Genomic DNA, 13,281 nt, shown 5'->3' with positions numbered 1-13,281 from the left:
CCTCCTGCATTCTGTTTTCCTGTTCACATTCCTGAATTGTGCACAGTTATAACGGAGCATTAATGTATGTATTTGATGTTTTATCTACTCCTGTTTTCTGCTTTGTCATTTTCTTTCAGTTGTTATCGCACTTATCTGTTTTTCATTTCCTTCCTGGGCAGTGACTTGTTGATTTCAGCTCACACTGCTGGTTCATTTCTCTGTAATGGTTGCTATAATAGACCTTATTTTCTAGACTACTTGTCTTCATATTTCATCTTCTACAGTCAGAGCATGTATGATTTAACCTGCCTGTATTAATAACTTCACAATTTCGCATACAAAGCACTTAATAGAAGAGGAAAAGTTACAAGTAACCATTAAAAACAAACTCAGAAATGTAAAAAATTAACCATAACGAAAAGTCAAAAAAATATGAATGACATATTTGCATAAAAACATATATAAACGTGTTCTTTATGAAAGTTTATGTAAAATATATGCAATTATTTATTTATTATGTAATTCTTGTATTAGCTTTTTCTACTGGTCGTTGATTAGCTGTTTCCGTGACAGTGGGGGCGGGCATAAGCCAAAGGTATTCTTGGCCTAAAGTTATTGGTTGCGGGTATTCTCGATCTCGTTCCTCATTGGCTGCGTCACTTGTCAGTAAAAAGCTCAGGAGGTCAGAGCTGACGGTCGAATGGACTTTAAACAGAGGAGTGATCTGATTGGTCGGTCAGAAGGAGTGGGCGGGACTGTGAGTTATGGGGGAAACCTGTGGATTCAGAAGCTGCGTCATTTTGACAGGGTGACACTGGAAATGGCTGGAGTGGATTTAAAAACAAAAGCGTAGAAATAATTCTTCAGTGAGCATCAGAAGCTGAACAATTCTCAAATCAAGTCAAGTTTATTTATATAGTCCAAGATTTGTCTCAGATGGAAAAGAATATCTGAAAATACACCTGCTGGTATTGAAGAAAATAATAATAATAATAATAATAATAATATAATATAATTATATATATATATATATCAGTTTCAACATATATGTTGTCAGATAGCTGAAGAAATTAAAAAGATTATAAATAAATAATTATAATATATGATTATTATATGAGGAATAGTTTTTCGTATGTTTTCGTATGTCGTTTTAAACTGTTATATTTGGAGCAGAAGGCGTTTGCCCAGAAAGGTATGGTCCAATTTAGTATCTCGTTTTTTTATACACAAGTTTCCTTCAATAGAATTTTAAAAAGTTAGAACCTATAGCAATGGCCTGAAATGAGGAGTGAATTTATTTTGAAATTCAAAACCGGAAGCTCTAGTTTGTTGATGTTAGAATTTGACTCTAGTGTCATAAACAGCTGGAACAGATTAATCACTTTACATTTATACTCTACAATTAAATCTCAAATGTATTATATTGCATTTATATTATCAGTCGTTCTCGCTTGTATTGTTTTCTTGAATTTCTTGATTTTATTTCCCTATTTTCTCAGTTTCTCTGTGACTCCGCCCATGCATTCCTGTGTGTCTGGGCTGTGAGGAGGAGGAAAGAAAAGCGAAGAGAGGCTGCAGAAAGCTGCCTGTGGACGCTGAACCAGCGAGGAGATGATTAACAACAACAACAACAACACTCATCCTCAATCTGACTGCTACAGCTTTCTGACATAACAAACATCTATCCCGAAAGTCTAAACCAACTGGACGCGTTTCTATTTCTTTTTCTTTTTTTTCTTTTACAAGTTCTTGGGAACTTTTTTTTTTTTCCGGAGTTGGAGCTGTGGAGTTTGGTTTCCAGTCCGACTGCATTGTAACAAAAACCCCGCCGCTGTTTTCGCTGCTTTTTCTGCCGCAAAATCAACAACAAACCAGCCAGAAGAGCTGAGAGAATCTGTGAGGAGGAAACCATGGAGATCCTCGACAGTAGTGAACCGTTTTTACACTGGGACAGGAACCTCAGCGAGCTGTCTGAGGCTGGAGAGATGGACTGCGTGCTGTACACCAATGTAAGTTATTGCATTGCAATCTGCAGCTTCTTAGCGGTATTCACCTTTATCTCACTTTGAGAGGAGGGGGAGGTGTGTGTGTGTGTGTGTGTGTGTGTGTGTGTGTGTGTGTGTGTGTGTGTGTGTGTGTGTGTGTGTGTGTGTGTGGATGATCTTTCACAATATTAAACGCTGTCTGTGCAGAAATAGATAAGAAGAAATTAAGAAAATATTTATCTTTTTAAGGCAGTTTTACCAGCTACTTCCCTCACCAAGATGGGGTGTGTGTGTGTGTGTGTGTGTGTGTGTGTGTGTGTGTGTGTGTGTGTGTGTGTGTGTGTGTGTGTGTGTGTGTGTGTGTGAGTGAGTGTGTGAGTGAGTGTGGGTGTGGTACCCGGCTCTCCATTCACAACTTGAGCCTTGAGATCCAGGATGCAACTTTTAGACTTTTTCTCAGCCTCATTTCCCCCCTTTTCTTTTCTTTTAAACATATCTTATATAAGAGGGAAAGCCCAACCTGAACTGAACTTTGTTTAGTCTTGGACTGCAACCAAATCATCATTTAATCAATATAATGGCAGGGACAGAAAGTGGATAAAGGCCAACAAAAGTTCCCAAAGTCCAAGGTGATCTCTTTAAATTGTTTGTTTTGTTTAGCAGATAAAAACCCCCCAAAGATATTCAGTTTAATTTATTTTTTGATCATATAAAGCAAAGACAAGAAGCACAAACTCACATTTGAGAAGCTAGAAATGGAGGATATTGGGCCTTTTGCACAAAGTAATTGAGATTAAGATGTGAACAATGGGAATAGAAACATTAGAGTGAAGACCAACCTGAACTCACTTTAGTACCGCCACTAACAGCTTTTTCTGTAAGTCCAAAACCCAAGTGTATTCAATTAAATTTACCTTACATAAAAAATAAATATAAAGTAAAGGTTGCATTTAACATGCATTTGACATTGAGCACGTCCCAGAGACCAGGATGTCCCATAGAAGGTTAGGAGCTCAGGAGGGAAGAAAATGTTTCCAGGTGGGATTAAGTTTCTCCCAAAACATTTGTGGTTGCAAATGAGTTGTATAGATAAACGTAATTTCTAGGAGACTGGGTTAAATGTTTTGTTTAAACACAGTTTGGAGAAGAAAAAAAGGCAGAGATACTAATCATGATGATACCACTTATCTTAGAAATAGGTTAAACACACATCATCTACTCAATAAAACTGCTTTTAAATGGCCTTTCGCCTTTTGTTATGTAACTTGAAGTGTGTGTTCCAGCCATATGTCTGTCTGTGGACCGAGAGGAGAGTGTGCGAGACGGAGAGAGTGAGACAGAGACTTGTGTGTGTGTGTGTGTGTGTGTGTGTGTGTGTTTGGAGACGATGGGAGGGAGCGTTTGGGTTTACAGGGGAAAAATCCAGCTGGTTTGCAGGATTGGAATCAGACACCACAGAGGCCTACTGAGTCCTGAGACCGAGACAACACACACACACACACACACACACACACACACACACACACACACACACACACTTCTCTAGGAAATCTTGCAGACAGGTAAAGACTTGTGTTGTTGAAGCTTCAGAGCGTCCAAGCTGTGAATGTAGATCCTTTTAAACAAGTCCTGAGGCTACAATTCGTGTCAAATACCAGCAGTATCGGACCAGCGAACTGCAGCTGCTGTCGTCGTCTTCGTCTATTACAGGATGATTTGGGGGGGGGATCACGTGGGAAAATGACTGAATAACAAAAATGTTCCAGAGGAAATGATAAATAGCAGCTGCAGAATCCCAGTTATGGAAAGCACATTTACTCAAGTACAATTGAAATTTTTGTACTTAAGTATACATGTACTCTCTACTTTCAGAAAGAAATAGTGTACTTTTTACTTTACTACATTTATCTTACAGCTTTAGTTTTTACATAAACATGATATGATGCAGTACTGTACTACTCATCTACCCACTACAACAATATAATGCTCTGACATGCATTTGTCAGTGATAAAAACAGAATAACATAATATCCTTTAATAGTAACTACTTTATAACATGCACGTTTACCAGCCGAATATGTGTCTAATGAAAGTTGCATTATGGGAAATGCAGTGTTTTTGGAGCTTGACTCAAACTAAACACTAAAATCTTGGCCTCCGATGCTTCGATTTTGATCAGTATTTTGCCTCTTGCAAACTCCCCAACTTTATGAAATTGCAATGCTTAATGGCTGAAGTACTCCTTTAATTACAAATCATGTAATATTTTGCATTTAAAGCATAATTTATCACAACTTGGGTCTCATTCTCGTATTTTATTTCCATAATTTAACGTTATACTCACTAAAATATTTACTGAGATCTGGGAACACGTCGGTATTGCTTAGAAAGAACAAGTCAGATTACTTAGAAAAATAAGTGCTTATGTTTTGGCTAATCATTGGGTAGTATTAAAGATGCATTCACCTCATATATCAACATTTGTTGCTCTTTATATTAGCTGCCTTTAATAATAAAAAGTGTCAGTATTCGTGTTAATATCTGTGATTCTGACTCTGCATTATCTGCTATTGGATCAAAACCATTTTGTGGTATCATCATTCCACTTCACTGTGCACACCTATGGTAGCTCAAAAGTTGAACCAAAGTATGTTGGTGTTTAATATAAAGCCTTCCACTCCCCACTCATACCTACAGCACACAAAGGTCATGTTGTGTTTAGCAGCATACTAAGATGCTCTTGTTAGTGAGGTGAATGTTCTATATTTAGTAAAGCATGAAGTGTGTGTGTGTGTGTGTGTGTGTGTGTGTGTGTGTGTGTGTGTGTGTGTGTGTGTGTGTGTGTGTGTGTGTGTGTGTGTGTGTGAGAGAGAGTGTGAGAGGGAGGGGGATGCATGAAGACTGCAGTGTTTGAATCTCAGGCAGCTTGAGAAACAGACTGGAGTCTTTGTTGGGTCTCGATCTCGCTTTCTCTCTCTGGGGGTTTGTTGACTTGAGATTCCTCGCAACAATGTAAAGCCTCTCAGTCGGTAGCACGTGTGGGATCCTCAAACCTGTTTCTCTCATCACTCACTCTCTCTGTGTGTCACTCCTGTGTGTAAATATCATAATCAAGTTATTCAGGTTGTAGAATAATAACAAGGTGGAGTTTCTTCTTTCAACTCCTTTCATCCACGCCTAAAACAATCCTTCTTGACGTCGTTCTGACATAATAATAGACCTGTTTGTGTGACGTGACGTATATATCCATTTCATGAAGGGTATGAAGGGTAACCAGAACAGAAGGTCAAATCAATCAAATAATATGCTTTGTTTTATAAATGCGTTTTGGGGGATTTGATCACAAGTGGACTGCGCTAAATACACAAGTGTGAACTAGAAGGGAACTCGGAGAGCGCAGACTTCCGCCCAGGCATGCCCTATCACTCAATGTCAATGCAGTGCGAAATTTCGACACCACATGATATAGCACAGATCTCGAAATGTTAACCAAAGTGAAAAATAATGACCTGTATCTGCCCCGTGATTTGGATCCGCTCCAAAATGTAATGGGTTCCTACTTGGCCCATGCTACACTCTTCCACTAATGAATCCATGAAGTGTGTAAAGTCATTGATTGATGCACTTGGAAAGACTTGGATTCCTGTCAGACAGTTCAGAAAAAAGGCCTAGACATCAAGAGCGAGAGAGTGGCTTTAAACTTAAAAATGCTATTTCCTGCACTTGCACATACTTGCGTCTTCCAAAAAGCTAAATAAAGTCTTTTAAAAGCCTCTTGCATCAGCTGGGAAATGCATCGTCCCAAAGCTGAAAACAGGGCTGTTTTTCTGACTTTTTAGAGATACGTGGTTCTCACAGGACAGCGACGCTACAAACATATGATGATCTTATAGAATATGATGCACTGCTGTAGACACTGACAGGGAACATGAAGTACTTTTTACTTTTGATACTGTAGGTAAATTGTGATAATACTCACATACCTCTTCTTAAGTAATGTTTTGAATGCGGGACTTTTACTTGTAGTGGAGTATTTTTTTCCACAGTGTGGTATTAGTACTTTTACTCAAGCAGAGGATCTGAATACACGCTCAGCATAGAGTTATTTCAGTTAACAAGAGCAAACACACATGGAGTCGAAGGTAAACATCTTGATCCATGTGCTCACAGTACAGAGCCTGTTCTCCGTCGGGGCAGGGCATCCTGCTCGCCAGTGGCCTTGCTCTGTCTCTCTCTGAATGGTCCATGTGTCTGTTGTGTCAGTCTGTCGGCAGAGACGGTCATTTACAGCGCACACACACACACACACACACACACACACACACACACACACACACATACAGATAATGAATAAATGATGACATAACCAGTCACATTTTACTGCCAATCAAAGGTCAAGTGTCTCACGTACTCACGTTCCAGCAGGGGATGGAAGAAGTATTCAAACCCTTCACTTATACTAAAGATACTACTAATACCACACTGTGAAAACACTCCACTACAAGTAAAAGTCCTGCATGCAAAACCTTACTGAAGTAAAAGTAAGTATTGCCCGCAATATTTACTTTAATCGAAAGTAAAAGTACTTAACTGTCAGTGTTTTCCTGTCAAATGATGTTTCTGGATTAATATTCCTGCTGCATTCATGTGTATGTTGCATTTTACTGCTGTAGATGTTTAAGGTTACGCTCATTTGAACTCCTTATTGGGTAGTTTAATCTACAGCAATGCATCATATTCTATAAGATCATCATATGTTTGTAGCGTAGCTGTCCTGTGAGAACCACGTATCAACACATCTGGAGGTACATGGTTTTCACTGGACAGGAAGCGGATGAATTGTAATGGGAAAACCAAAGCTGTCACACATGTCGATGCCAGGCAGCTAAATGAACGCTCCTGTGTGTGATAATGAAGCGCACACAGTGTGTTATTACTGCAGGTGTGGTGCCAGATCTTCAGGTTGGTTGACTGGGAGTTGACTGTGTGAGACACACTACAGCTAAATGAGTTATTAAACTAATTATTACAGACACAGATAGCCTACTGTGATACATTTAATTCACAAATTATACATTGTTGCTGCTTGTAGAAACTTAAAGTGTTTTTTTTCTTCATATAGTCCACTGGACAGGAGGGCTTGTTTGAGAGTCTTACTCTGGGTTATGAATGAAAGTCGTTTAATTGGCTCCCTACTGGACGATGTAAATTCTCAGAGTCAAGATATGCAAAAGAAATATCATAAAATTTAAAGAGTTGTACGCTTTTCACATGGCAGCAGTTGAACAGTACAGTACACATGGGCTTTAGAGTTGTACTTGTTTAATGGGAATCATCAGGTCAACATTTTCAGTTGTTTAACACTGTTTAGTGTTAACTAGCAAATGTTAGCATGCTTTAACTTTAAAAGTTAAACATTCTAATATATATTGAAATACTTTAGTAAAAGTTAAGTCTGGTCAATTTTATATGACACATATGGTTAAATTCATATTTTTAGCGAAATGTTCAGATCATACGTGTGTGTTTCAAAGTTTTGGTGTCTTGTGGCAACGTGACATCATTGTGACTTTGCGTAAACATACACGTCACTTTCTAAAGCCAAGTGGCTGGTTTATCTGTACGCATTTTGATCTATCCGCGTGTATGTCTACGCCCTATACAGTGGACAGGTTGGGTTTAGGAAAACAATAACGGGAAGCGGGACAACAACGGCACGGTTTGGTTTAGGAAAAGAAGAAAGCGACGGTTGGGTTTAGGAAACGTGACACGCGGGACATGATCCCCGGTCTCCTGGGTAAAAGTCCTGTGTTGTTTGACCCATCCACCACCCCAACCAACCTACCTATGCGGATTTTCGGGCTTTCATACTACTCGCTACCGTTCTTTTCTCAGGAGAACTTGGCGTAAGGTAATGTAAGTCAATGGAGGCCAAACGGCGTTGATAAACATGCTAAAAAGCGATTATGCGTCTTGATAACACGCCAAAATGGCATACGAATTGGCGTGTCATACATACGCCACTTATTGAGATCATTCTGCATGCGGTCTAAAGGCTTCTTCTGAGATTTTTCTACCCATAATGTATTTGGCAAACAATATCTGCCTTGCATAGTAGCTTCGCCACCATCGGTGTATAAATGATGTGTGAATGGGTGCACGAGAGGCAAATTGTAATTGCGTTTTGTCCAGTAAGGTAGAAAGGCACTATATAAAGGCAGTCCCTTTTACGCTAATGTACCTCTTCACTCACTTTGACGTTGCTTTTATCGGAGCCATCTTGCTGACTTGAATCTTTTGGCTTTAGAAAGTGACAGCGGGTCTACACATGGTGTGCACATGGACTCATGAAGGACACATTTTTCCCTTTTTCCAAATCTGATGCAACTTTTCTCCTGTCTTTGAAAGTGCACTCAAGTTTTGCTGCAGGCAGGCAGCCATTTGAGAGCAAAGCAAAGGTAGTAATCAGTGTGTGAGGGATCATTATGGAAAATCCACAGGAGCCTTCGTTCTCGGAGGCAAAGCTAAATTTACCTCCTCTCTCTGTACTTCTGTCTGTCACTCTCTTGATTCTGCATTTCCCCGTCCCCCATTTGCCCCTTCTGGTTTTGCTTTAGGCACCATAAAAGGTTTTAAATGCATGTGTGTGAGCGTGTGTGTGCAGTTAGCACGGGTGTGGGCTTAATGTCCCTGTGAGTAGCTTATACACCCAGCCCTGAAATGAGCCTGGAAGCAGCTTTGTATAGTGAAAATGCAGCTAACTCACCACTCTTTTCTCTTTTTTCCCTTTGGACCTATAGCAATTTTAAAAGTTACCGAGGTTGAAAATTGAGCTATAGTTCATAGTTTTGGGACAGGAAATCAAATAATATCAATTTTATAGGCTTTAAAGTTGCAGAATCAACAGAATTAAAGTTTTGGGGCTTTCTGCATGAGCTTCAGTGTTGGAAACATCAAAGTGTTTAAAGCCTGTAAACTGCTTATTAAACAGTAAGGTGTATGAGCTTTGAGACCCACTCAACGTTGATGGGGTTTTTTTTATGGCTGTTGCAGCTCATATCCTGACTCATTGTGTACAATCAAGACCACTTAGAACAGAAACCTCCATCCGCTGTCTAGTTAACCTTTCACCCATCTTTCCAGCCCTCCTCCTCATCCCTCACTTCTCCAGGGTGAGCTGAGAGTCGGCTCCTGTCCAAAATGCCAGAAACTTCTCCATCGCTCCCATTTCTTTTCATTTTCCTCTTTCCTAATAGCTGCCTTTTAAGTTTTTTAATTCAACTTTTTGAGTCTTAAATGTTCATACAAACTGTTTTTTCACACTCCCAACTCTCAATACTCCCTCAATGTGTCACGTTTCCCACTGTTAGACTTGTGAGGATGTAACTACTCTTCTATACACAGTTTTTCCTTATTTTCGTTGTCAGAAAAACTTTGACCAGAGTTTGGACCTCTAGCAGATGTTGGTGACAAAGGCACTTTCTCCAGCTAATCAGTCACGTTTGTTCCATGGCATCAGAGTGTAACAGGACAAAATGTCTTTTGGGCCAATTTGGGCTGAGAATTAGCGTCCCTTGGCAGCACACGGTCCAACTTTGGGGCAGTGTCTGCACTTGGAATCGATATGCTTTCTAGCATATTACAAATCTGGCATGTGTCTGGCAATCCGCTGCAACCTTTTTGCCAGACAAGAACATTGATATTTCTGGAAAATTCTGCAAAAACACTGGAATATGATCAATAAACATGTTTTCTTTTTTTGTCCAATGCCAATATTTAAGCCATTCTTGCAAATAAAACTCTTGGTCAAGGTTAGGGAAAGGTTGTGGTTGTCAAACGACCATTGCAGGTCTTAGACGGGACTCAAACTAATTCCTAGGAATACTGGGGTATGTGCCTGATTTGTGCCACTGTTGGCTGCCAAGCATCAGTACCTATTTGGGATACTGTAATACTGTAATGTGTTGTCATTGTTTCTGTTGGATCGCTTAACATCACTGTTGGTGTGCTTTGCTGTATGTTAAACTTTGACAGTGATACGAAGGGAAAGGAGAATGTTGATGTCAAATATATCGTTTTTATTGTGGGAATAGACAGGGGAGATCTGACGTCTGGCTGTCTTAGCGAGGTGGTGGCAGTTATATAATATAATATTGCCTTTGAGTAGCAGGCAGATGGTAAACATACTTAGATACAAACTATTGCAAAATATTACTTTAATCTATAGAAGTGGTTTCAACATTTTAAAACCTGTATCGGCGAAATCACACTTGGCTGGTGTCTGCAATCCTCTAAAAAGGACAATTCTCCATCACACCTTTTCTCTCACATGAACCTTTTCATTGGAAGAGACATGAACAAAGTCCATTCATCCATGCAAAGTTTTGTGTGTGTGTGTGTGTTGTGTGTGTGTGTGTGTGTGTGTGTGTGTGTGTGTGTGTTTGTTTTACTATATTCGTGGGGTCCAAAAACAGGGGAATACAGTATACTTGTGGGGTCTGCACAGCCTTGTGGGGCCCAAAATGCTGGACCCCACAAGGTTAAAGGGCTGTTTGAGGGTTAAGACTTGGTTTTAGGATTAGGGATATAATTAGGTTATGGTTAGGGTGAGGGTAAGGGTTAAGGTTAGGCATTTAGTTGTGATGGTTAAGGTTAGGGTAAGGGGCTAGGGAATGCATTATGTCAATGACGGGTCTCCACAAAGATAGTGAAACAAACGTGTGTGTGTGCGTGTGTGCGTGCGTGTGTGTGTGTGTGTGTGTGTGTGCGTGCGCGAGTGCGTGCGTGCGTGCGGGTGTGTGTGACTTGACATTCAAACATGCGTCTACTTGGCAAGCATCCGCCTCAGGAATTAAGATCAGAGGCGTGCCCAAACAAGTTTCCCGGAGTGTTTGCCTTTTGCAGGGATTAAAACGATCTCAGTGGGGTACTGAAGATCGTCATTGACCCACTTTTTTTACCCAGAATCCAGCAGGAGGTGGAGTCAGGATTGCTTCAGTGAAAATGAGTTCTTCACTGATCTTGACAACAAATGTTTGGGGGATAATCCTGCAGCCAACAACCAAACACAATGAAAGCACTCAAGAGAAGACTGATACATTGAGTTGTGTTGAGCTTAGCTTTCTCTAAATCTTCTCACATCAAGACAGTAATGACTTGACGTGATTTACAGAAGACACTTGTTGAGTTTAAGTGATTTCAAGTTGAGAGAGTTGATGGCAATGAAGAGGAGAGAAGGAGCAGTTTGTGTTGGAGGAAAAGATTTAAAAAGTACAAATGGAGAGCTGGAGAAAGCTAGCGGGGTTGAGGGAGTTCACTTGTTGAGTAACGGCTCAATGTGTGTTTGTTTAATGGTAGTTGATGACCAGTGCAGAGATGGAAAAAGTTATTCGTGTGTGTGTGTGTGTGTGTGTGTGTGTGTGTTGTTGACCCAGTTTATAATAAGCACACACACTCAGGAGAGTGAGAGTGAGAGACAATCAGCAGACAGCTGTGCTTGTTTTTTAACACAAACAGTCTCAGCTGTGTTTGAGGACAGGAAGTATAGAGTTGTCCCAAACAGAGATTTAGTGATATGTTGCCAATACATTTAGTCCCATAACATAGTTTAGTTAAAAAGTCAAAATGTCATAAATATAAATATAAAAGCATAATATATCAGCCTAAAAATATAGGTATTTTCAAACCAACCCTGGTGAAGTCATTGTGTAACATCTGAAGGGTCAGTGTGTGTGTTTGGATGTGTGTGGGGGGGGAGTACAACCCTCCCCCCTCCTACTTGTTATATGACAAGACTGGAAAGATTGTGTGTGTGTGTGTGTGTGTGTGTGTGTGTAGGATTTTGAACTTTTGGGAAGCTCCAGGAGCCAGACGGGGGTAATTTTACAAGAAGGGGGGGACCCACAATGAGGAGAAAATTACACCATTTTCCATTTGTCATTTCGTGGGTCTGTTTTTCTTTATCTTCTCTGTTTGAGGCCTCGGAGTCAAATTCCTTGTTTGTTTATGCAAACCTGGCCAATAAAGCTGATTCTGATTCTGAACTTACACCCACGCGCACGCACGCACGCACACACACACACACACACACACACACACACACACACACACACACACGTACACTCTAATATCAGCAGCGTGTCCGCCAGATAACTGCTGACTCATAGATTTGAACTTTGACTCGGGATCTCTTTGTCTCCGCTGCGGCACTTCCTATTTTTAACACACTTCCTGTCGTGGCTCTGCATACATTCTGACTTCTTTTAATCAAGCGTGAAACGTTAATGAGACTGAAAAGAGGTCGACGGCCACGGTGTTAAACAGGAAATAGACATTTAAGGTTAGGAAGCTGGCTTGTAATGGATCTGCTTTGATTTCTGTCACATTCAGACGTTGTGTGTTTATGCATCCCTGCCCTCTCCCTGTGGGTGGAGAGTAAACACATGCAGCCCTGCTGGACGTCACGCCTACTGTTATTCTCTCTCACATCCTGCTGTTTACATCCATTAACCATCACTCCACCCCTATCACAATTCTGTTTAAAGAACAAAGTCAAATATATGATCATATCAAGGCAGATGTTATTTTTTTATATTTAGGTCTTTAAAATTGACTATTTTAATGCAATTTTATGTTTTGTATGTAGAGTATATTGTTAAACTCTTCAGCAAAACCCAGAAACATGGTATTAATAAAGCATATTTTTGTCAATTGTACGCTTTATACATGCGTACATTTCTTTCTCTTGGGACAAAGCTACACCTCTAACTGAAGTATCTGATGATTAGTCACTGTGACCTTTGACCCCGCTCAGAGAGGAGAATCTGCCTTAAGGGTTGGGTGGATTAAGTATCCACCTCAGTGCTCACCAGGAATATGTGTGTGTATTAATCAGGGCTACAACTAATCATTACTTTAGTTATATTACAAAAAACAGGCAGATTAATTCATAATGAATCTAATCATGTCAGGATTTCCTTGTGAGCTAAAACTTACAGAAGATTCTTTGCTGCTTGCTGTTTTTTTTTTTTTTTCCTGGTGCAGTCATGGTGTCCTTGGTTAGTAGACAGGTTTGGTAAATCGAGCTGGAATCAATGTCTAGAATCTAAGTCGGGGAGTGTGTGGGTTGTACTTTTATCCTTGTGAGAAGCGGTTCCAGTCTCGTTTTGTAATGAGGACATTTCTGTGAAGTGAGGTCACTCATGTCGGCTGAGATGAGACATTACGGAACGAATGATGTCAATAAGACAGTTTTTTTTGCGTCTTGCATGTGGAGACACATAGCTACAGACTGCGAGCAATGTGTTGGGAATGA

At 40.2% G+C, this 13,281-nt stretch overlaps 1 protein-coding gene across 2 annotated transcripts in view; it reads left to right on the top strand.

Annotated features, from left to right (window-relative positions):
- The first annotated feature begins 1,368 nt into the window (after nucleotides 1-1,368).
- creb3l2 (cAMP responsive element binding protein 3-like 2) overlaps nucleotides 1,369-13,281 on the top strand; it is a 31,398-nt gene continuing 19,485 nt past the window's right edge. For both annotated transcript variants that reach the window (XM_031313420.2, XM_031313419.2), the window contains exon 1: nucleotides 1,369-1,991. In XM_031313420.2, the coding sequence (XP_031169280.1) occupies nucleotides 1,893-1,991 (99 nt within the window). In that variant the 5' untranslated portion in view covers nucleotides 1,369-1,892. The remainder of the gene's footprint in view (nucleotides 1,992-13,281) is intronic.

This window comes from Sander lucioperca, chromosome 20, assembly GCF_008315115.2.
Source record: "Sander lucioperca isolate FBNREF2018 chromosome 20, SLUC_FBN_1.2, whole genome shotgun sequence".
In the NCBI taxonomy this organism is placed as follows: Eukaryota; Metazoa; Chordata; class Actinopteri; order Perciformes; family Percidae; genus Sander; species Sander lucioperca.
Note: the sequence above shows the minus strand (reverse complement) of the source record. Positions and strands in the feature narration are given on the sequence as shown.